This window comes from Gorilla gorilla, chromosome 18 (genome assembly GCF_029281585.2).
Source record: "Gorilla gorilla gorilla isolate KB3781 chromosome 18, NHGRI_mGorGor1-v2.1_pri, whole genome shotgun sequence".
Lineage (NCBI taxonomy): Eukaryota > Metazoa > Chordata > Mammalia > Primates > Hominidae > Gorilla > Gorilla gorilla.
The window spans coordinates 100,293,263-100,315,940 of NC_073242.2; the positions used below are offsets into that span (position 1 = coordinate 100,293,263).

Sequence of the window (22,678 nt, forward strand, 5' to 3'; positions counted from 1 at the left end):
TGAGAACATGTGTAAGTCACTTCTGCGTCTTCCCAAAATATCCAATACATAATGGGTGCTAAATGAACAAGTGAAAGACCAATAGGAAAATGAATGAATCAATGGCATCAGAAGCGACCTTGTCTCTAGCTTGGGTCCAGACACATTAGCTGGTAATGTCCTGTTGCTCCTATGGCTTGATGGGAAGGCTGCCAGGAATACACCCCTCCCCTGGTTGCCGAAATATGCTATGCATTCCTGAAAGTCTTGGAAGGATTTTAATCTTCCAAAACCGTCTATTAAAATACAGATAATCCCATCAGACAAGCACCTTACACATTTACTAGACACAAGAAGGAAATGAATGAGCAGCAGAATATGACCATTCCCTTTCTATCCAGAGTGCCTGGGTAAAAGAAATGCCTTGAACCAAATATCATCCAGGGATCTGTGGCTGGCTGGAGAATGCTAATCAATGGGGTGTTAAGGAAAGATGTTCCATCACTGAAACACGTGTCTGTGTACATTGCTTAAAAATGTTAAAAAAAATGTTATCTATTAAACCTGAAAACAAACATGCCCTGATGCAGGAGGAAAAGGATATACTTGGGGTGCTGAGTCTGAAAGTCTCAAATTTCTTCAAGAAAAAGAATATTTCTCTAGTGTCTGTGATTACCTGTATCCTTTGATACAGTAAAGTTTGGTTTTGAATAAGATCTATGATTCAGTGAGTCTGATCTGGTGATTTGCCCCTTTGTGTTATTAGGAACATCATCTCAGTGGGACTCGCTGACCTACAATAGAGCAGCCTGGGGCAGAGAAGCAGAGGGGCTGGAAGAGTGAAGGGGTTTTCGGGGGCAAAGAAGGATAAGGGTAGAAAGGAGGGTGCCATGCCTGAAGGCCTCCCGACTGTTACCTTCATTTCGGTACCCTTCCCTTTGATTTCGACTGTTTGTTGTGAGAGCCCATTGATTTCAAAGGGAATGAGTTCTTGATAGTTGATACTTTCTCGAGGATAAAAAGTTATCGGAATCTCCAATGTGTTTCCTGGCTTTACCACATCAACATGGCAGTTCACCTCGAGGTGAGTGGTGTTGGTGTACAGACAATCTATGCTGCAGAAAATCAAGAGGAAGAGGCGTAAGCTCCAAGAAGTCTGACCCAGAGGGGCAGATGCTGTCTCCTTGTCTCTTTGGGCTGGACACTGATGGGTTTCCTGCCCTGCTGTCCTAGAGTCACAGAAGTCATTTAAGAGCTAGAAGGGAGCTCGGCAATGACCCAGCCCATGCTCTCTTAGGCACAACCAAGTTGCTCCAGGTCACATCCTGAGATCCTGGCTGAACTGGGTTTCAAACTCAAGGCTCATCACCCTTTGCCCAATATTCTTCACTCTACTGATTCTGTATTTCTTTCTTTTTTTTGGAGACAGAGTCTCACTCTGTCACCCAGGCTGGAGTGCAGTGGCATGATCTCAACTCACTGCAACCTCCACCTCCCAGGTTCAAGCGATTCTCTTGCCTCAGCCTCCTGAGTAGCCGGGATTATAGGTGCATGCCACTGTGCCCAACTAATTTTTGTATTTTTAGTAGATGCAGGGTTTCACCATGTTGGCCAGGCTGATCTTGAACTTCTGACCTCAGGTGATCCACCCACCTCGACCTCCCAAAGTGCTGGGATTACAGGCCACCGCGCCCAGCCTGATTCTCGATTTCTTGATAACGCATCTCATGATTTTTTACACGAGGGTTTTGTACCCTCTCATAAGAAGGAAGTGCTTCCAGAAGTAATTAGGTAACAAAGCACAGTACGGAGGAGTATATGTTCTAGAGTCAGGCAGAGAGGAGTCTGGATCCAGGCTCTATCACTAATTACCCAAATGATCTCTGAAGAGTTATGTGGCCCACGTGGGTCTCTGTTTTCTTATCTGTAAAATGGGGGTAATGATAACTATTTCTTAGGGCTGTTGTGAGGATTAAATGAGATTAAGTGACTGAAACAGTCATTAAATAGGGCACAGAGGAAATATTCCATAAAGTGAGCTATTATTATTATGACTAATTGTTCAACCAGAAGGGATCTTAAAAGATCATGTCCACCCTACTCCACATGTGGGTAGGAAGGCACCTAGGCCTTTTCATTACAACCTCTCCTTGTCTGCCTTACAGTCTGTAGAGAAGGAGTCTAGCTAGGCCAACATATAGAGCCCAATGCCTTAAGCAAAGTAAGACTGAGATTACATTAAATCATGCAAGAAGTATAGATAGATAAGATTTAAAATTAGTATTTAAAATTACATGACACACTTATAATTTAATATTCAGGGTACTAATAATAATCATAACAGCAGCAGCAGCAGCTAACAATAACTGGGCATTTCTTATGTTCCAGGCAGTGTTCTAAGCACTGTTCCTAGGTGAACTAATGTAATCATCCTAATAGTCTTATATAGACGGTATTATTATGACTACCATTTCAGGCAAGGAGACAGAGGCATAGAGAGTTTTAAAAATTTGCCCAAGGTCACACAACTAGGGAAGAGTTGAAATTTGAACTTAGATCTGTGCTAGCCAATATGGTGGCCACTAGACACATGTGGTTATTAAAATTAAAATTAACATTAATTAAAATAAAATAAAAAATCAGTTCTTTAGTTTCGCTAGCCACATTTTAAGTGCTCTGAAGCCACATTCAGCTATAGGCCACCATATTGGACAATGCAAAAATACAACATTTTCATCATGATGGAAAGTTCTCTAAAGTACTGATAGATAGCTTTGAGTAAACACAGGTCTTTGGGCCAGCCCTTGGAGATTCTATCTCATTAGGTCTTGAATGGGGCTCAGAACCTTGGACTAGAACATCCCACACAGGGATGGTGCCGAGAGGCTGGATTTGAATCAGAAAGCTTAGGCTCAGTACAGGTCTGCTATTTACTGCAAAGCCACTGGCCTGAGAAATTTACCTTTTAACTCTTCAAACCTCAGTTTCCAAGTCTATTGCACAACAAGATAAATGGAAGTCATAAAACCTCTCATTAGGTCATTTGGCATTGCTCTACATACTTCACAAAGAGGATTTTTAGCAGGGTAGCTCATGGCTATCCAAGTATTAGTGTTAGTTATGGGGACAGGGACCTAGGATTCATACCCACTTTTGTTTGACTCTTTCCCATAATCATTTTTTTTTTGTCTTGGCAGGGATTCACCTGTGTGGAATCTGTAGGACCCACAAGCAGCTAGAGAATCATCTGGAGGCTCTGGGAAGCCTGCTTACCTCATAGGTGTTTCTTCCTTGTTGGTAATTACCAGGGTTTGTTTGTATGGGGGCATCCCAGCTTGATAGATAAAGCAGGTCCCAAAGTTGTAGCTGGTGAAGGAGAAATGGATAGCTGGGCTCACAGCACAGCCTGAGATGCTGCACATAAATGTTGGACCATGGCTGATCTGTGAGGAGGAAATGGCAGGGGGACCATGATTAGGAGAAGTAGGAGGAGAGGGCTCTTAAGTCCTCAGGTGAAGCAGGAAAGCAGTTGGTGCTTTAACAAATACAGGTCTCAGGGTGCCATTTCCAGAGATTCTGATTCAGTAGGTTAGAAGTTTGTGTATTGAAGAAAAGTTCCTCTGTAATCAGGCCCTACATTGCCTGCCACTTTGCTCTTGCAGCAATGATTCAGCTTGAAGGCTCAGGGGTATACCAGGCACTGCTAGTTACTACCCAATATCCGCTCCCCATGGATTCCTTCCTAGCAGGACTCTGATTGGATGCCCATGTGCCTAGGTGCAAATGCTTCATTTTACACCTTCCTTTGAAGCTCAGGATGGCCATCAGACATAGTTCCAGTCATTGAGATGTAAACAGAAGAGGACAAGAGGGTGTTCTATCTTGAATAAAGAGGCAAAGCCTTTCTGGGGAAGTTCTTTGCCTTCACACTCTTCCCCTTTCTTTTCACCCTGGAATGCAGACATAGGATGTCAGGTAGAATGGTCATCTTGTGACCAGGAGATGACAAGAAGGAGAACAAGGCTAATATGCCAAGGATGAAAGAGTGGAAAGATGGAAAGAGCACAGGTCATCATCTGGACTCTCAATCACAAGGTAATATGTGACTCATTGGTACCTGAAGTTAATTTGCTCTTCACAAACTCCTCATAATGTGAATTTTCACAAATTGATAATTGATTTCAAATAAATTATCTATTATTCATTCTAAGCATCATTAGAATAAACATTATTAGAATAAACAGTAGAATAAACATTCATTTTAAACATTATTAGAATAAGTCAGCAGTCATTGGTACAAGCTATCATAAACAACTTTATACATTTAAAAACATTTTCTTATTCAAAGCTTTTATTTTTCTTTTCTTTCAACTTTTAAGTTCAGGGGTACATGTGCAGGATATGCAGGTTTGTTACATAGATAAATGTCCAAGGCTTTTAAAGTGTTTACATTTTGTGGCTGATTCAATGAAAAGGATGTAAATTTATCATCTTCAACTCTTCTGCCAACCAGAGTAGAAAGATCTTGTAACATGTTACGTTTCTGTTTGCTCTAAGAAATGTAAGTTCTGAAAAAGTTCTCAAAAGGAATAGGTCCCTTCTGAAGCCACAAACCGGGCTTTTCTCAGAGAAGATGGCCGCAACTTTGCTGCTGAGTTCCAGGCCAAGAAAACAGTGGAGCTTCCTGAACTCTCAATGACCAGTGATGCACCTTGGATTTTTTCATGGCTTGAATGTTTGTCTCCTCCAAAACTCATGCTGAAATTTAATTGCCATTGTGATGGTATTGGGAAGTGGGACCTTTAAGAAGTGATTGGTCATGAGGGCTCGCCCTCATGAATGGACTAATGCCATCACCGTAGGAGTGCGTTTGCGATGGCAGGAATAAGTTCACTCCTTGTTGCTCTCTCTCTCTGTCTCTCTCTTCCTCCTGCCCCATCCCCAAACTTTCTTCCCCTAACCATTGCCCTTTCATCATGTGATGCCATCTGCCATGTTACGATGCAGCCATAAGGCCCTCACCAGATGCTGGCAACTTGATATTGAACTTCCCAGGGTCCAGAACCATGATCCTAAACATTTCTATTCATTATAAATTACCCAGTCTCAGGTATTCTGTTATAGAAGCGCAAAACAGATGAAGACAGGTTCCAGTGGTTTTACACCCATCTTTCTATCAATCACCTTCTTCCTGAGGATTTGATAAAGATGATGTGTTAGGCTGGGCATCCCAAATTTCTTTCCATTGTGGTTGAAGAACATACTTTGCATGATTTCAATCCTTTTAATTTATTGAGGTATGTTTTATGGCCTAATATCTGGTCAATCCTGGACAATGTTCCATGTTCACTTGAAAAGAATGTCTATTCTCCTGCTGTTAGATGAAATGTTCTGTATATGTCTGTTAGGCCTAGAGCTTTCATAGTGCTATTCAAGTCTTCTTATTTCCTTGCTGACCTTCTGTCTAGTTATATCTATTGTTTAAAACTAGGTACTGAAATCTCCAACTATGATTGTTGAATTGTTTATTTCTCCCTTCAATTCTGTCAGTTTTGTTTCATGTATTTTGGGACTCTGTCGTTACATGCATGTTTATAATTGCTATGTCTTCTTGATGGAGTGATTCTTTTATCATTATAAAATATCTTTATCGCTAGGAATAATTTTCAATCATTGAAAAATATCTTTATCTATCGCTAGGAATAGTTTTTGCCTGTAAGTCTATTTTGTTTGACATTAGCATAGGTACCCTAGCTCTTGTTGGTTACTATTTAAATGCTATATGTTTTTCTATTGTTTTACTTTAAATCTATTTGTGTCTTTGAATCCAAAGTGAGTCTCTTGTAGACAGCACATAGTTGGATCATGATTTTTCCCATTATTCTGCCAATTTTTATCTTTCTATTGAAGGGTTTAACTCATTTAAATTTAATGTAATTACTGATAAGGTAAAATTTATGTCTTTTTTCTATTTGCTTTCTATATATCATGTCTTTTTTCTATTTGCTTTCTATATATCATGTCTTTTTAAAAAAATTACTAGTCAATTATGTCTTTTTTATTCTTCTATTCCTCCATTACTTCCTTCTTTTGTGTTAAATAGATATTTTCTAGTGTACCATTTAAATTCCCTTGCCATTTGTTTTACTATATTCTTTTGAGTTGTTGTATTAGTGGTTGCAAGGAAGATTACAATTAACATCTACATTTAAAACAATCTAGTTTGAGTTAATAACAACTTAATTTCAATAATAGGCAAAACTTTTGCTCTTATATAGCTCTGTTACTTCCTCTTTCTTTGTGCTATTACCACACAAATTGCATCTTTATATAAGGCCCACTAATACAGATTTATAGTTATTGCTATATGCAGTTGTCTTTTAAATAAGATAGAAAAAGTTATAAATAAAAATAGATTTATACTGATTTTATATAACCTATGCAGTTACCTTTACTGGTGATCTGTATTTCTTCATGTGGATTTGAGTTATCCTTTAGTGTCCTTTCATTTCAGTCTGAAGGATTCCCTTTATTATTTCTTGTAGGCCAGTCTGTTAGTGATGAATTCTTTCAGGTTTTATTTATCTGAGAGTGTCCTGGTTTATCCTTCATTTTTAAATTGTTCCCCAAAATCGGCAGAATAATAGGAACTATTTAGAAATAGTTTTACTAGATATAAAATTCCTTGTTGATAATTTTTTTTTCAGCACATTGAATATGTCATCACACTGTCTTCAGGCCTCCAAAGTTTCTAATGAGAAACCAGCCATTAATCCTTCTGCCTTCCAGATGATCTGTCTTTGTCTTTCAACAGTTTGGTAATGATGTGTCTAGGTGTGGATTTTCCGAGTTTATCCTACTCAGAATTCAGCTTTCTGGATATTTAATTGTTTTCATTAAATTTGGGAAGTTTTAGGGTGTTATTTCTTGAAATATTCTTTCTCTTATTTTCTCTCTTCTCTCCTTCTGAGATTCCCATTACATGTATTTTGCTATGCTTGATAATCTCTTATGGGAATCTGAACTTCTGTTCATTTTTCTTCATTCTTTTTCCTTTTTGTTCTTCATATTAGATAATCTCAATTGCTCCATCTTCAAGTTTGCTGATTTTTTCTTTTTCTTTTCAACAATTTTATCCCATCTGCCACAGCTGATTTTCTTTTACCATAACAAATCCTTTATTGAGCCCCTGTTGTGAATTTTTTCATTTCAGCTATTATGTTTTTCAACTCCAAAATGTATATTTTTATAATTTCTATATCTTTATTGATATTCTCTATTTGGTGAGACATTGTTCTCCTACTTTGCTTTAGTTATCTAGACATGGTGTCCTATAGTTCTTTGAACATATTTTAAATAGATGATTTCAAGTATTTGTCTATTAAGTCCAACATCTGGGCTCCCTCAGAGACAATTTCTATTCATTGCTTTTTTCCCTGTATATGAGTTATATGTTCTTGTTTCTTTTCATGGCTCACATTTTTTTAGTCGGAAACTGGAGATTTAAAATAATAAATGTGGCAACTGTGAAAATCAGATCCTCCCTCCCCCAGGGTTGGTTACTGTTGTTACTCTTAGTTTGTTTAGTAACTTTTTCAGCAAAGTCTATATTCTTATTTATGCATGGCCAATAAAGTTTCTGCTCAGTTAGTTTAGTGGTCAGCTTATGATTGAACAGAGATTTCCTTAAATGCCTGGAACCAATAAGTCTCCAAGCTTTTGCTGAGGGGCTGTGTGTGTGTGGCAGGACATGCCTTTGACACTCAGGCAGGCAGTTGCCAATTCTGCTTTATCTTTCCCGGGACCCAAAGGTTAGTCAGAGGTAAGAGCTTAGGGCCTTCTCAGGTCTTTCCTGAGCAGTAACAGAGCCTGGAGTTACACATATCTTACACATGCATGGCTGTCTAGATTCCAGGGAATATGTTGAAGCTTTTCAGAGCCCCCCATGAATATCTTCTTCCCAGTCTCTCCTTTTAAATTTTTAAATGAACTTCTTGTTTGCTCCTAAGGTCAATGCTCTCTCAGTCAGCTGCAGTGTTAAACAATTACAACTGATTGTTTTTGAGCAAGCCTGGAGTCAGGTCAAATAAAAGCTGTCCCTATGAGGGGGGGGTTCCACTGAACTTCTAGACAGGTCAAATAGTGACAATTCTTTTAGAATGGGGGCTTTTGGGGAGTTGCAATCTGTTCTACCTCCTCCAGGGTCTGATTGATTGCTGACTTTCACTTTGATTGCCGAATTGTTGGTTTTCAAGGCTACTGCAGAGCTGGGATGAGGGAGGAGGGAGAGAATAGGGCAAATCAAAATTCCACAAAGCTCACTGCCTTTATGGGTATTCAGCCATTTTTCTTGAATAAATACTCCTAGAATTGTTGCAAGCCTATTATTAATTTTCAGAGTTCTGAAAAAGTTGATTTTGAAAATTTTTTCCAGTGGTCTCATTGCTATTGAAAAGCAGCATTTTGGATGTCCTTCTCTGCCATTCCTGCTGACATCACCATTCTTTTTTTTTTCATTCAATAATTCATCTTAGAAAATGTTGTACATATTCTTTCCCTGCCCCATCTATCACTTTTATTTATTTTAGTGGGTGAATGTATTGCAATATAATTGCTTTTCAATCCACACTTACTCCCCAGGCACCTAACCATTGTTGAAGCCTTTGTACTAGACATTGTGAGGCTGTGTCCAACACAGCTACCCTCTAGGAGCTTCTGGACACATGGAGAAGACAAAGAACACACAAGAGAATTAACCTGCCAAGGCAGCATGCTGAGAGTACTTTTGGAGTTTGGACAATGTTAAATGGACTCACCTTGATTATGAGTTCCAGGTCTGTCAAGACACACTTCTTTAATGGTTGAAAAGACAGGGTGGCATGTACACTCTGTCCTACGTCCACAGTGCTGTCGATGGGTGAAAATTCCAAGTACTGCAGCAAGGTTTTGGAGCCACACAGCTGTGCCTGGAAGCTGAAGGTGAACTTTCCAGTGTTGATAAAGTTGAATTCACACTGGACACATTCATTTAACTCCACCTAGGAGACAGAGAACAGAGCAGTGAATGCAAACCATAGTTCCCTTGTCTGGGGTCAGCATTTGTAACATGTTGATGAAAAATATCCTTTGGGAAATAAGGATGGCAGATGATGTTGGTGATTTGACTATCTTTAGCTTAATGGAGTCAGATATTCCAGCAGGAGCCACTAAGTGTTGGGGTTCTTTCAATATCTCATGGAGCAAAGTGGCAATTTAGTTCTTAGACCTTTGTTGGTAGTCAAATATCCTTCCTGTATGTTTAACACAAGCACTCTTTCTTCTCCCCACCATCTCTCCACCCCCCCGAAAATAAAATAAGAAAAGCATTCACATCATATCTACATACATTCTGGGGATAGAGCTGCTCTTGGAGTGTTTCTGTTTTCCTGGTCTCTCTGGCATTTGAAGCAGAAAGACTCAGCTCATATTCATTTTTACCACTTTCCCCAGTCAGAATGGAAGCTGAGATAGATAGCAAGGTCTTCTTACACCTTTACCTCATAGAAGTTGATGATGTTAGTCTGGTTGGGAGTCAACAGAGTGATGGAGCCTGTCCTGTCCTTGCACTTGATCTCTGCATTCATAGTGTAGCCCTCGGCCTTGACATTTAATGTCACAGGGTGGACTTTCTTTTCCACATTGCAGATCAAATTAAAGTTCACATCTCCTTCCTGCTTTGGTGTGAAGAAAATATCAATTGGGAACCTGGTTGGGGAACAAAACAGCAGATTACCTGACTAGGCCAACTTGTCAAAACCTTAAAAAATATGAGCCTACTGAATTAGCAGATTCATTACGAGGAAAAGGAAACTCCAAATTATGATGACATTTTAAGATTTGTGGCTATAGTAACCAAAACAGCGTGGTACTGGCATAAAAACAGACACACAGACTAATGGAAAAAGATAGAGATCCCAGAAATAAAGCCACACACCTACAATCATCTGATCTTTGAAAAAGTCAACAAAAATAAGCAATGAGGAAAGGATTCCCTATTCAATAAATGATGCTGGGATAGCTGGCTAGCCATAAGCCAGAAGAATAAAATAGGACCCTTACTTTTCACCATATACAAATATTAACTCAAGATGGATCAAAGATTTAAATGTAAGACCTCAAACTATACGAAAACTAGAAGAAAACCTAGAAAACACCATTGTAGACATCAGCCTTGGGAAAGAATTTATGACTGAGTCTTCAAAAGCACTTGCAATAAAAACAAAAATCGACAAGTGGGACCCAATTAATCCTGCAAAAAAAAAAAAAAAAAAAAAGAGTAAGAAAGGAAAAAAGCTGCTGCATAGCTAAAGAAACTACAAACAGAGAAAAAATGCAACCTACAGAATGGGAGGAATTATTCAGAAACTATGCATCTGACACAGGTCTAATATCCAGAATCTCTAAAGAACTTAAACAATTGAACAAGCAAAAAACAACGCCATTAAAAAATGGGCAAAAGACATGAATAGACACTTCTCTAAAGGAAACAGAAAAGTGGCCAACAAACATATAAAGAAATGCTTCACATTACTAATCATCAGAGAAATGCAAGTCAAAACCACAATGAGATAACATCTCACACCAGTCAGAATGGCTATGATTAAGAAATAAAAAACAACAGATCCTGGCAAGGCTGCAGAGAAAAGGGAACACTTATACACTATTGGTGGGAATGTAAACTCATTCTGCCACTGTGGAAAGCAGTTTGGAGATTTCTCTAAGAACTTAAAACAGAACTATCATTCAACACAGCAATCTCATTACAAAAAACAAAGCAATCTCATAAAAAACAAAACAAAACAAAACAAAAAAACCAAAAAACCCAAAGTCATCCTACCAAAAAGACAACATGCACTCTCATGTTCATTGCAGCACTATTCACAATAGCAAAGACATGGAATCAATCTAGGTGCCTATCAACTGTAGACTGGAGAAAGAAAGTGTGGTACATATACACCGTAGAATACCACACAGCCACAAAAAGAATGAGGTAATTCTTTGCTGCAACATGGATGCAGCTGGAGGCCATTATCCTAAGCAAATTAATGCAGGAACAGAAAACGAAATACCTCATGTTCTCATTTATAAGTTGCAGCTAAACATCAGGTACACATGGACGTAAAGATGGCAACAATAGAAGCTGGGGATTACTAGGGGGAGGGGAGGAAGGGAGGCAAGAGTTGAAAAACTAACGATTGGGTACTAAGCTCAGTACCTGGGTGATGGGACCATGTGTACCCCAAACCTATACAGTAAATCCAGTAGCAAACCTGCATGCATATCCCTTGAAACTAAAATAAAAGTTGAAAAAACCCCACAAAACTTTGACGTAAGTCTCATACCTTATAAGTTAATAAAAAAGGGGGTACAGACTGAAATGTAAAGCTACACAACTTACGGAAAAAATAATGGAAGGACATTTTGTGAATCTAGGGCTATTCAGAGATATAGAACAGACACTAAAAGGACAGTCCATAAAAGGACAAATAGATAATTTGGACTTCATCAAGAATAAAAGGTTTTGCTCTGTGAATGACCTTGTTAAGAAGAGCAAAAGACAAGCTACAGATTGGGAGAAGATATTTGCAGATATTTGCAGAAGATAGTGCAGACCAAAGGAGCACTACCTAAACATGTAAAGAACTCTCAAAAATCAACAATAAAAAACAAACAGGCTGAGCAGGAAACTGGGAAGAGACATGAAGAGACATTTCACTGAGGAGGATCCATAGAAGGAAAACAAGCACATATGTGTTGTGTGAAAGGAGAGAAGGTTAGCACTTCCCTTGACAATGATGGAAGAGGCCCTCAGGCCTGACAACACATACAGAAAATAAGCACATGTAAAGATGTCCGACATTATTAGTCATTAGGAAAATGCTAATTAAAACTAAAATGAGATATCATTACACATCTATCAGAAAAGCTAAAATAAAAAATTGTTGCCGGTTGCAGTGGCTCATTCCTGTAATCCCAGCACTTTGGGAAGCCAAGGCGGGTGGATCACTTGAGGTCAGGAGCTCAAGACCAGCCTGGCCAACATGGTGAAACCCCGTCTCTACTAAAAAAAAAAAAAAGAAAAAATTAGCCGGGCATAGTGGTGCGTGCCTGTAGCCCTAGCTACTCGGGAGGTTGAGGCAAGAGAATTGCTTGAACCTGGGAGGCGGGGGTTGCAGTGAGCCAAGATCACACCACTGCACTCCAGCCTGGGCAACAGAGCAAGACTCTGTCTAAAAATAGTAATAAAAAAATTGTGACACCACTAAATTTTGGTGATGTTGTGGAGATTCTGGAACATTCAGAGATAACTGGTGGAATGTAAAATGGTTCAGCCAGTCTGGAAAGCATTTTCACAGTTTTTTCTTTTCTTTTTTTTTTCTGGAAACATGCCATTATCGTATGTCCATTAATTGCACTCTTGCTCATTTTCCCCAGTGACATGAAGACACAAAAAATCTGTACATGAAAGTTTATAGTAGCTTTATTCATAACAGCCCAAACCAGGAACAATCCAGATGTCCTCCAGTGGGTGAATAGTTCAACTAACTGTGGTGCATCCCTACTATGGAATGGTAGCCAGTCATAAAAAGGAAGAAACTCTCAAAACTACCTGGATGTATGTTGGAGAATTATGAGTGAAAAAAGCCAATCACAAAAGGAATGTATGTGTCTGTGAATACAACATTCCTGAAATGACAAAATGATAGACACAGAGGAAAGTATTGGATTCCAGAGGGTGAGGAGGTGTTGCTTGGGGGAAGGGAAAGGGTGTGGCAACAAAAGGGTCACATGAGGAATCCTGCGGCAAGGGATCTGTTCTGTGTCTTGACTCGTCAATGTCAATACCAGGTTGTGACATTTTACTGAAGCTTTGCAAGATGTCACCCTTGGGAGAAATTTGGTAAACAGTACAGAGTTATCTTTGTCTTATTTCTTCTTCTTTCTTTCTTTCTTTTTTTTTTTGAGACAAAGTCTTGCTCTGGAGTTCAGTGAGGTAATCTTGGCTCACTGCAACCTCTGCCTCCCGGGTTCAAGCGATTCTCCTGCCTCAGCCTCCCAAGTAGCTGGGATTACAGGAATGTGCCACCACGCCTGGCTAATGTTTGTAGTTTTAGTAGAGACGGGGTTTCACCATGTTGGCCAGGCTAGTCTCGAACTCCTGACCTCAGGTGATCCACCCACCTTGACCTCCCAAAGTGCTGGGATTACAGGTGTAAGCCACCACGCCCGGCAGTCTTTCTATTATTTCTTACAACTACATGTGAATTTACAATTACTTCAAATTTTTAAATTTTATTATTAGTTTTTGAGAGAGTCTCACTCCATTGTCCAAGCTGGAGTGCAGTGGTGCAATCTCAGCTCACTGCAACCTCTGCCTCCTGGGTTCAAGTGATTCTCATGCCTCAGCCTCCCAAGTAGCTGGGATTACAGGTGTGTGCCACCACACCCGGCTAATTATTGTATTTATTTATTAATATTTTTTTTGAGAGGGAGTTTCACTCTTGTCACCCTGGCCAGAGTGCAGTGGCGCGATCTCAGCTCATTGCAACCTATGCCTCCCGGGTTCAAGCGATTCTGCTGCCTCAGTCTCTCGAGTAGCTGGGATTACAGGCGCCTGCCAACACGCCTGGCTAATTTTGGTATTTTTAGTAGAGATGAGGTTTCACCATGTTGGCCAGGCTGGTCTGGAACTCCTGACCTCAAATGATCTGCCTGCCGCAGCCTTAATTATTGTATTTTTAATAGAGATTGGGTTTTGCCATGTTGGCCAGGCTGGTCTCAAACTCCTGACCTCAAGTGATTCGCCTGCCTCAGCCTCCCAAAGTGCTGGGATTATAGGCATGAGCCACCATGCCTGGCCTGAAAATTAAATGTTTAATTGAAAAAGAGACTTGCCAGGCAAGCCTGAACATTGCACTGTGGATTCACATATACAGTAAATATAGCAAGGAAAAGAATACAAAGAGAAAATATTGAGATAAAGGGCTTAGAATTCTCAATGCTCCATATTCATCAGGAAAACAGATATCAGGGAGTAAGTAGGATGGAGATGGAATTGTTATGATCTAATCTTAGAGTTGAAAGCAATTATATAAATGGGGCACTGTAAGCACTGGCAGGCTTGGGGTCCTGGGCATGTCAGGAGGATGCAAACAAAATGAGACCTTCATTTTTGTTTACCTGGACAGTGGTGGGATCCAGCCTTCCATGGGACATACAAGCAGGCTGTTGCTGAAACCTTCAGAATAGCGGGAGTTGTCCTGGAAGGAAAAATCGAACCCCTGCTCCTCCTTGTTGATGATCTGCACAGTCTCCCTGGCTTCTCTGCCTGAGGAGGAAACACCAGCCCTTAGTGGGGGCCTCCTGACTGCCTGCTGGAGTCTCTCAGCAGACACCGCTTCACAGGCAAGACATTTAGAAGACATTCCCCAACATCTTCCGCCTTTGTCTATCTCTCTTCTTTCATTTTCCTCTACAAGTCACCTTCCTTCTTTCGGGGATTCCATGTCTTTCTTCATCAGTTGCCTGCTTCTGCTGAGTGGCTCCTCTGCCCTGGCCACAGCTCTCCTGGGATTCTGGTGACACCATTTTCTTCCCTTGCTCCTTTAGAGCCAAGAATTGTAATGCCTTCCTGAATTTATTAATGGGGGCTTCACTCTCCTTGGTTGACCCCCTTAACTGCCCATGTATCTGTAAATAATTCTTGCATCGAATTCTTTGAAAATAGACCTTTGGTATTGGCATGAGTTTCCTGCCCAGGGCTCTGACTAATACATTTTCTCTCACTATCATCTTACGCTTTCCTCTTGGCTATTAGACCATTCATTTTCCCACATAAACTTTAGAGTCATTTTATCCAATTCTCTCCCCTTCCAATTCTTTTGGGATTTGGTTGACAGATTTAGCAAATAATTTTTTGGTATAAATATGTCCCGAGCAATATTTGGACATACTCAAAATTATTAATTGCTATTTGAAATTAAAATTTATGCATCCTGTATTTTATCTGGCAACCCTAGTTGGGATTCTAATTGGAGCTTGATTAAATTTGCATTTAATTTTGGGAGAACTAACAAATGATCAGATCTTGTTTGGGGGATTTTAATCAGATCTGATAGTTTTCTTCATGTAGGTCTTTTCTTGTGCATGTCTTATTACATTTATCCTTAGCTATTTTATAGGTTTTGCCAGTACCAAGTGGATGTTTTCTTTGGTTTTCTGTTTCTAGGTGCTAGTGCTAAAAAAGAAGACACTATTTTTGCATATTTGTCTTGCATCTGCCCACCTTACCACATTATTCTGTTGAGTCTAGTAGTTTGTTTTGCTTTTTCTCTAGAGTCTCTTGTGGTTTTATGTGTATAAAATCATCAGTAAAAGCAAAACAAGATGATTTTATCTCTTTTTTCCCCAATGTTTATGCAAATTATTTAATTTTCTTGTTTTGTCATATTTGCTAAAGTCTCTAAGCAAGTGTTCAATAATAAGGGTGATAATGAACACCCTTACCTAATTCCTCATTTTAATTGAAGCAGTTTTAGTCATTTATTACAGGATCATATCTGCCTCTTGATTTTGGTTAACCTTTTTTTCCATCAATGTCCATTTTGCTATTAGAGTTTTTGTTGGGAATGTCTGCTAAATTTTGGCAATGCCTTTTCAGTGTATATTAACATGATCACATGGTTGTTCTTCTTTAATCTATTGATGTAATGATTATATTGAAATGTACCAGTGTTGGATTCCTGGATTAAACTCTGTCTCACTGTTGTTATTCTTATGCTACATTGCTTCTTTGTTCAAAATCTTAATAAATGCCATAATTCCCCCTCCCACCTAATTATGTGTATCGGTAAAATACACATCCAGCAGTTAACACTGCTTTCCTTTGGAGTGGAAAGAGAAAGATGAGACAGGATGAATGTGGAGAGATTAAACTTTTTCTTATGCAACACCACATTGGTGGATTTACTATAAAGAATATTATTTTATAAATACAAATCTAACATATTATTAAAAATACTCTGGCTTTAGTTGTATTTTATAGACACAGCAGAGATGTCACAACCATGGGAAAGATACATGGGGTTATAAGGGACATGACAATTACTTCGTTTCACCTTCCCACTGCCTCCTGGCCTTCCTTATTCTCCCTACCCTGCTGTCCTCTTCTCTAAAGCACTTATTACCATCTGACATGGTGCATAGTTTCCTTATGTTTCTTTTGGTAGCCTGTTTCTTATTTCTAGAATGTAAGCATCAGGAAGGTATGGACTTTGGGCTTTATCCATTAGTGTAATCCCAACCCATAGAAAAGTACCGAGGGCATTCTACAGACTCAGTGATATTTGTTGAACCAAATAAATGCATGAAAGGATGAGAGAGAAATCTGACCACTGTGGCACAGACCAAGAAGCATACAGATACCCCCCATAATCTGGGGGCAAATGCAAGAAGGATGGGCCAACTTGAGGCTCTAGAAATAAACAGTCAGCCCATGCCTTAAAGGAATCTGCCAAGTAGGATCTTTAACAAGGCTCCTAAATTTCCTTAAGCTATTAATTGTAGGTTTAAAAGATACTTGGTGGAAATTAGATTGAGCAGTAAATATTTTGTGGCTTTTTAAAAACTGATTGAGACCCTCTGATATGCTTCTGGAAGGGACCAGGAGAGGTTTCTTATGCAAGGCTGCTCCCAGAGCTCTTGATGACCTTGCCCAGATCATGCCAACTCTAAATACATACCATCAGGACAGCCTTACCAATGAGGAGAGAGCTGAAGTTGAGGTGTGACTTGTTCAGAGAGATGAGAGGTTCGGTAGTTTTGCCTACCAGCAGGAAAGGGACTGTGATGTTGTGCTCGGGAATTAGGAAGGTCCATGATGACTCAGTGATGCCCAGATGGAAAGGTGTGAACTGGAACACGATCTAAGAAGACAATTTGGAACAGAGTGGTAAAAGACACTTCTGTATGCTTACTCCACATGTCCCTGGAGACTTGTCAGCACGAGGGTCATGAGAGTTGATGTTACCAGGCTATTGCTACCTTTCTATAGTCCATGTAAGGGCATGTAGGTGTGGCTGTACCAGAAACGTCAATGTCTATCTGACCTGCCCACATGTCCTTCTAAGGGAGTCTCCCCCATCCACAGCTTCTGCTGGCTAAGCTGTCGTGTTTTGTGCCGTGTCTTTGGATGGCATGGCTGTGCCATAGCTGACTGGACCAAAGAGTTGGTACCCATTCCAAGGAAAGACAATCCCCATATTTGTCAATAGCTGGGCACACAGCCAAAGACAATATGATTAGCCAGGCCAGCCAGATTTCTCTCTCAGAAGTTTGAAATTAGAAAATGAGTGGCCAGGCCAGCTGGCAGTGGAGCTGATGGTGAAAGGTACCATTCAGGTGAGCTGGGCCATGGCATGCCATAACCAACTAGCTAAGTGATATTACAAAGTAACTGAACAATAAATCAATCAATCAAGAGTCAAGAAACTGGTCAGTGGAGAGAGAATGGAGTAGATGGGAAGAGAGAAGCAGGCAGTCCCAGGAGGAAAGTCCAACCTCAAAAGCTGCTCCTGGTTCTCTCTGTCTCTTTTTTGAGCTAACCTGAGTGAGTCTCTTTGCAATCAATCAACCAGGACTGAATGAAAGAATAATGGCATTTGGCCAAAAAAGAACCACACAGGTTCTATACCACTGCCAGGACAATGTGGGCAGGTGCTCTGGAGGTGTGTCACCTCAATGATATGACTGTCACTTAAAGACCAGCATGACTTTGGATGACGGATTTTGGAACTTGCCTCTTGGAACCGAGCTCACATTTGAAACATTTCTGGGCTGAAGTGGGGGCCATGATCCAGGTAGGATTGTCTCTATGGTGGACCCAGCTCCTGGACCTTGTCACATTTAACTAGATGGCCTGGGTACTGACATTATGCAGAGGTCAAAACCAGGTGGAGAGTCTACAAATATGTTTTGTTTGGTTTGGGAATTGTTAAAAAAAAAAAAAAATTGAACTAGCTACCAGCATGTAAAATAGGGCTTCACATAGAACTTTGGAATTTTGGTCAGGCACAGTGGCTCACATCTGTAATCCCAGCACTTTGGGAGGCCGAGACGGGCAGATCACAAGGTCAGGAGATTGAGACCATCCTGGCTAACACGGTGAAACACTGTCTCTACTAAAAATACAAAAAATTAGCTGGGCGTGGTGGTGGGCACCTGTAGTCCCAGCTACTCGGAAGGCTGAGTCAGGAGAATAGCGTGAACCCAGGAGGCGGAGCATGTAGTGAGCCGAGATCGCGCTACTGCACTCCAGCCTGGGGGACAGAGCAAGACTCTGTCTCAAAAACAAAAACAAAAAAAAAGAAATTTGGAATTTTGTCTTTTCCACAGTTTGGGTGAGTTGGCCCCCTTGGCCCCCGTTGTCTGCAAAGTGGTCATCTACCAGAGAAGCCCTGTGGCCAGTGGCCCTGGTACCCCGTATTACCCACAAATGTCTCCTTGGCCCACTCTATTCACTTGTGTGACCCTCCTGAGGGCACAGGAATTCATAATTTTTGTTTCACGGATTTATTTCTGTCTTCAAGATTCTCTGCAACTGGCTGGACATGGGGCTCACAGATCCGTTTTGGCCAGCAAGTCTGTATTTCTTTAATTCTGCTCCATATCATTTGTGTAAACATTTAGGATGAAGCCATGGGACATGGCTCCACTCTACTTTGCCCTTTGCCTAACCAAGTAAAAACACATCGTGTCCTTTCACCATTTTTGGTCCTTTTGACAAAGATAACTTTTTATGCTACTCTATGAGTCCTAGGGTCCCCAGGCATTGGTGTCCAGTTATCTTTTGCTGCTTAAATGTTCTCAGTTTTAAAAAATTGCAAATATTAGAGCTCTCTGCTTCTCCATGGCTAGCCAAGAGAGCTCAGGTCTGTCTTGTGATCAGCATTGCCCAATGCATATGGCAGCCATTCACTAAATACTTGTTGATTGATGCACTACACCCTCAGGCAGTTCTTCCTAATTCCACTTACTGTCTATGGCACACTTTCTACACAGCAATGGCTAGAGTGATCTAAGCCTTGGGTTGAGTGGTTCTCATCTGCACATACCTCGGCTTTCTTTTCAGGGTGGATGAAGCCCTTTTCTGTAAGGCATGTGAATGCTGCAGGGTTCTGGAGACTTTCAATTTCTTCAGAGATCCAGCAGAAGGAGTAGGTGCTATTGGTTGGGTTTAGGATGGTAAAGGTCCTGGCCAGGGTGGGGAGAATTGACAGAAGAGAGTGGGACAGGGGATTGAGGATTAAGAGAAATTTCTTAGAACCTGGCCCTAACCCAGTCCCCCATCTGGGAAGCAGAACTGTTCAGAGCACTTTGTTACTGTGGAAATGAAAACTCCATCTCCTCTAGCGATCCACAGTCAGGGTAGGGTTCTGGACTTTGGAATAACAATGCTGCCAAGGGCACAACTGTGCCAATGACCCTCTGTGGTTAAGGAGGTGGTCAGGGATTATACTTTTGTGTCTTCCATATTTTCCTCAGTGGCAAAACTAAGGAGACAGAATTCAGCTTTCTTAACGTAACAGTTCTCTAAAGTCAAACCTCTAAAACTCAGGTCAAACCCCAGGATATCAAGCCTGCTTATAGGAATAGGTCTAGCTCATCTATCTGAATTCTTTTAGAGTTCTTTAGGACCGATGTGAATTCAATCAATGTAAACCTAAGCAACTCACCGGAGATTCTTCCCTCCTATGCCCACAGTGGTGAACTCAATCACCCGGGTGTTTGGATCCAGAGCTCCCCCACTGGACCCTTGGAGCTCTGGGTTGCGCTGATGGCCATTTATGTAGTCCGAGTCTTTCAGATCAAAATGGCAGATGGGCAAGGTGCTCCGCCCTTTTGCTACCAGGACCGGACCTTGCTCTCCAGGTGGCAGGTTGGGAATCCTGAGAGGATAAGGTTATTTTTATTTGTTTTATTTTGTCATCAGTTGTTGCTTTCTTAGTTGGTTGGAAATGAATATTATATCTGCCAGAATGTGAGCTCTATGGGAGCAGAGGCTGGGTCTGTCTTGGTCAATAGCATCACTCAGTGCCTTGAATGCATGACTGGGCTGAGCATAAGCAGCCTGAATTTGGCTCCTTCTGTGTACCTAAGTATGGCCACAGGTTACTTCCCCCATCAATGTTGAGAAAATATTCCTGCTGCAAAATGAGCACAGTCTTACCCTCTGGTCTCTCATAGGCATTTAGTGGGATATGGAAAGTGACCTGGAAATCCTAAAAAAGTATCCTGAGCTCCTCGGAAAAGGTGAACTGGATATGAGCAGATGCTCAGCTCCAGGACCAAGCTGAGGTGGCCTAGGTGTGGGAGGGGTCTCAGTGGTATGACTGCAGGAGGTCAAGGAGGCCCCAGCAGCTCACTTAGGTCTCTGCCACCCTAGGCCACAGCTCACAGGATTTTTCTGTAAGGTGATTGTACTCCTTCAAGCTTTCCTGGGAGCAAGTACCTCATCAGGGACTTTCATTGTCAGATGTCATTGGGTTAGCTTTTCTCTCACTGCTATGTACCAGGTCCACCAACTCCACCACCACCACCACCACTACCACCTAATGTTTATTGTGCTTATTGTGTGCCAGGCACTGTTGTAAGCACTTTATTTGAATTAACTCATTTAACTTTCCCAACAATTCTACCAGCTGGGTATTATATTTACATTTTATGTATGAGGAAACTGTGTCTCAGAGAACGTACAAGAAAGCTTTCCTAAGTTCATGCTTGCACAAGGACTGAAACCCACCTGGCTGTCACCAGTCTGTTGCTCAGTGGAATCCTACATGCAGCTGGAAAGGGGAAAGTAAGCAGGGGGAAGCATCTGGAGAGGTTGATGAGCAGGACAAAGACCATATTCTCCTTGTTCTCTAAAGGGTGGACCCTTTAGATCCTTCCAAAGGGAAAAGGGATAATTTGGGGCTGTGCAGGGATCTAGGGCCAGAAAGGATGGTGGCAGTGGTTGGACAGAAAAGGGGATAAGAGCCACAGAGCTTTGTGCCTGCCAAGAAGGGTGTTGTGGCGAGCACATTTTCTTACTGGCAGAAAAGGTTGCTCTCGAAGTCTCCAATGTCCAACGGGGAGAATTTTACTTTGAACTTCTGAATCTTCCCCACCGGCACGATTCCCGAAGAGGGCTCCACAGAGAAGGGCTGTGGGGAACCCTCGGCCCAGTGGTCCATGGTGCTGTCCAGGGTGCTGCCTGTGTGCATCGTGCCCTGACTAAGCTGATCTTTTTGAGCTGAACCTGGGGACAGACAGGGAGTGGGTGATATTCTGCATTTGCAGCGAGAGGCAGGTGGAAGGGAGCCCACTTACAGGTCCTTAGGGGCCCTCTGCGGATATGGTGGATATGGACTCACCTTTTGTAGCAGCTGTACTTAACCTTGGGTACTAGAGGTAGGGAATTGCTCATATAGCTTACAGGAGACTCATGAAAAATGTTTCTATTTATTCCATAGGGTTTTCAAATTTGTTTCCTTTTGGTTCAAGCAGGTGGGTCAAGAAGATGTTTGTGCCCTAGAATAATGGGCTGTGAACATATTTTTTTGACAATCATTGTTCTAAAGTAGGGGTTTACAATCTGGGGACCCATGGATAAGGGCCCATTCAAAAGGTCTGTGCATCTCCAAAGTTGAAATAACAATAATAATAATAATAATAATGATAGCAACTTGCCTACCAAGTGTTGGTTCCTTTTCTAGTGCTTCATATGTACCAACTGAGAACTTGGGCATGGGTGTGTATCTTCCTTGGAAAATGATTCATAACTTTCAAAAGTTTCTCCAAGGGATCTATAATCTCCCACAAGGTTAAGACCTAAGAGACAAGATTCCTAGTTATCTTGAGATGGGGCATTGACCTAGTGCAGGGACAGAGTTCAGACTCCAGGAGGGTGGAGGTAAGTTTTGGAGTCCCTCAGGCCCATTTGGCTCTGCAGACACCACAAGGTCTCTGCTTTGCTTTTCTTTAGCTACTTAGGAGACCCTCTGAGCAGTGCTGGCCTCTCCATGAACAAGGCTCTTCTAACAGGTGACTCAGGCCAGGCCCTGGGTTTTACTTGTCACTGAATTTACCTTGGTGATCTGGTTTTGCAAAGCTGACTGCCTTTGAGGTATCTTCTGAGACCCAGCTGAATTCCAGCTGCACACGTCCTGAATTAATCACATCGAACCTGCAAATTGATCAGGCAGCAGATTTGAGAAATGTGCTGCAGGTGGTTTTGGTCCTGGCTGCATGTCATCTATACTGTACTTAACCTTTTGAAGTCATGTCACTTTGTTTCTTAAATATTTTTAAAAAGGCACATTTTAAGTAATTTTATTAGAAATCATGCATATGATATACTCGAACAAGAAAATATATAGTGATTAAAAGTAAAAATATAAAAAATATTTAGCACTTAAAAGTATTTTGCATTCTTCCAACACCCTGTGCAGCGAGCTCTCAGCATGCATTGCAGTAATCCTAAACTCCCCCATGAGAGAGGAAGCAATATCTATTTCACAAGACAGCACCTCCCTCAGGAACAAATTCTACAGGCCCTCCCTTTCTGAATCACCTCCCATCAGAAACAAGGTCCCTGGCTGGGCAGGGTGGCTCACACCTG

The 22,678-nt window shown here is 41.2% G+C and overlaps 1 protein-coding gene and 1 non-coding gene across 2 annotated transcripts in view; one reads left to right on the forward strand and one right to left on the reverse strand.

Annotated features, from left to right (window-relative positions):
- Positions 1–22,678, reverse strand: part of HYDIN (HYDIN axonemal central pair apparatus protein) — a 421,455-nt gene that overhangs the window by 31,579 nt on the left and 367,198 nt on the right. Inside the window, exons 68-77 of the mRNA XM_055366388.2 lie at positions 22,146–22,243; positions 21,109–21,316; positions 19,752–19,964; positions 19,131–19,269; positions 16,778–16,943; positions 14,200–14,347; positions 9,516–9,723; positions 8,796–9,017; positions 3,253–3,422; positions 896–1,094 (exon numbers count right to left, since the gene is read on the reverse strand). Coding sequence (XP_055222363.2) covers positions 896–1,094; positions 3,253–3,422; positions 8,796–9,017; positions 9,516–9,723; positions 14,200–14,347; positions 16,778–16,943; positions 19,131–19,269; positions 19,752–19,964; positions 21,109–21,316; positions 22,146–22,243 — 1,771 coding nt within the window. The remainder of the gene's footprint in view (positions 1–895; positions 1,095–3,252; positions 3,423–8,795; positions 9,018–9,515; positions 9,724–14,199; positions 14,348–16,777; positions 16,944–19,130; positions 19,270–19,751; positions 19,965–21,108; positions 21,317–22,145; positions 22,244–22,678) is intronic.
- LOC115931145 (U6atac minor spliceosomal RNA) lies at positions 11,770–11,892 on the forward strand. Its single transcript, XR_004067695.1, has one exon. It is a non-coding gene; the product is annotated as a U6atac minor spliceosomal RNA (small nuclear RNA).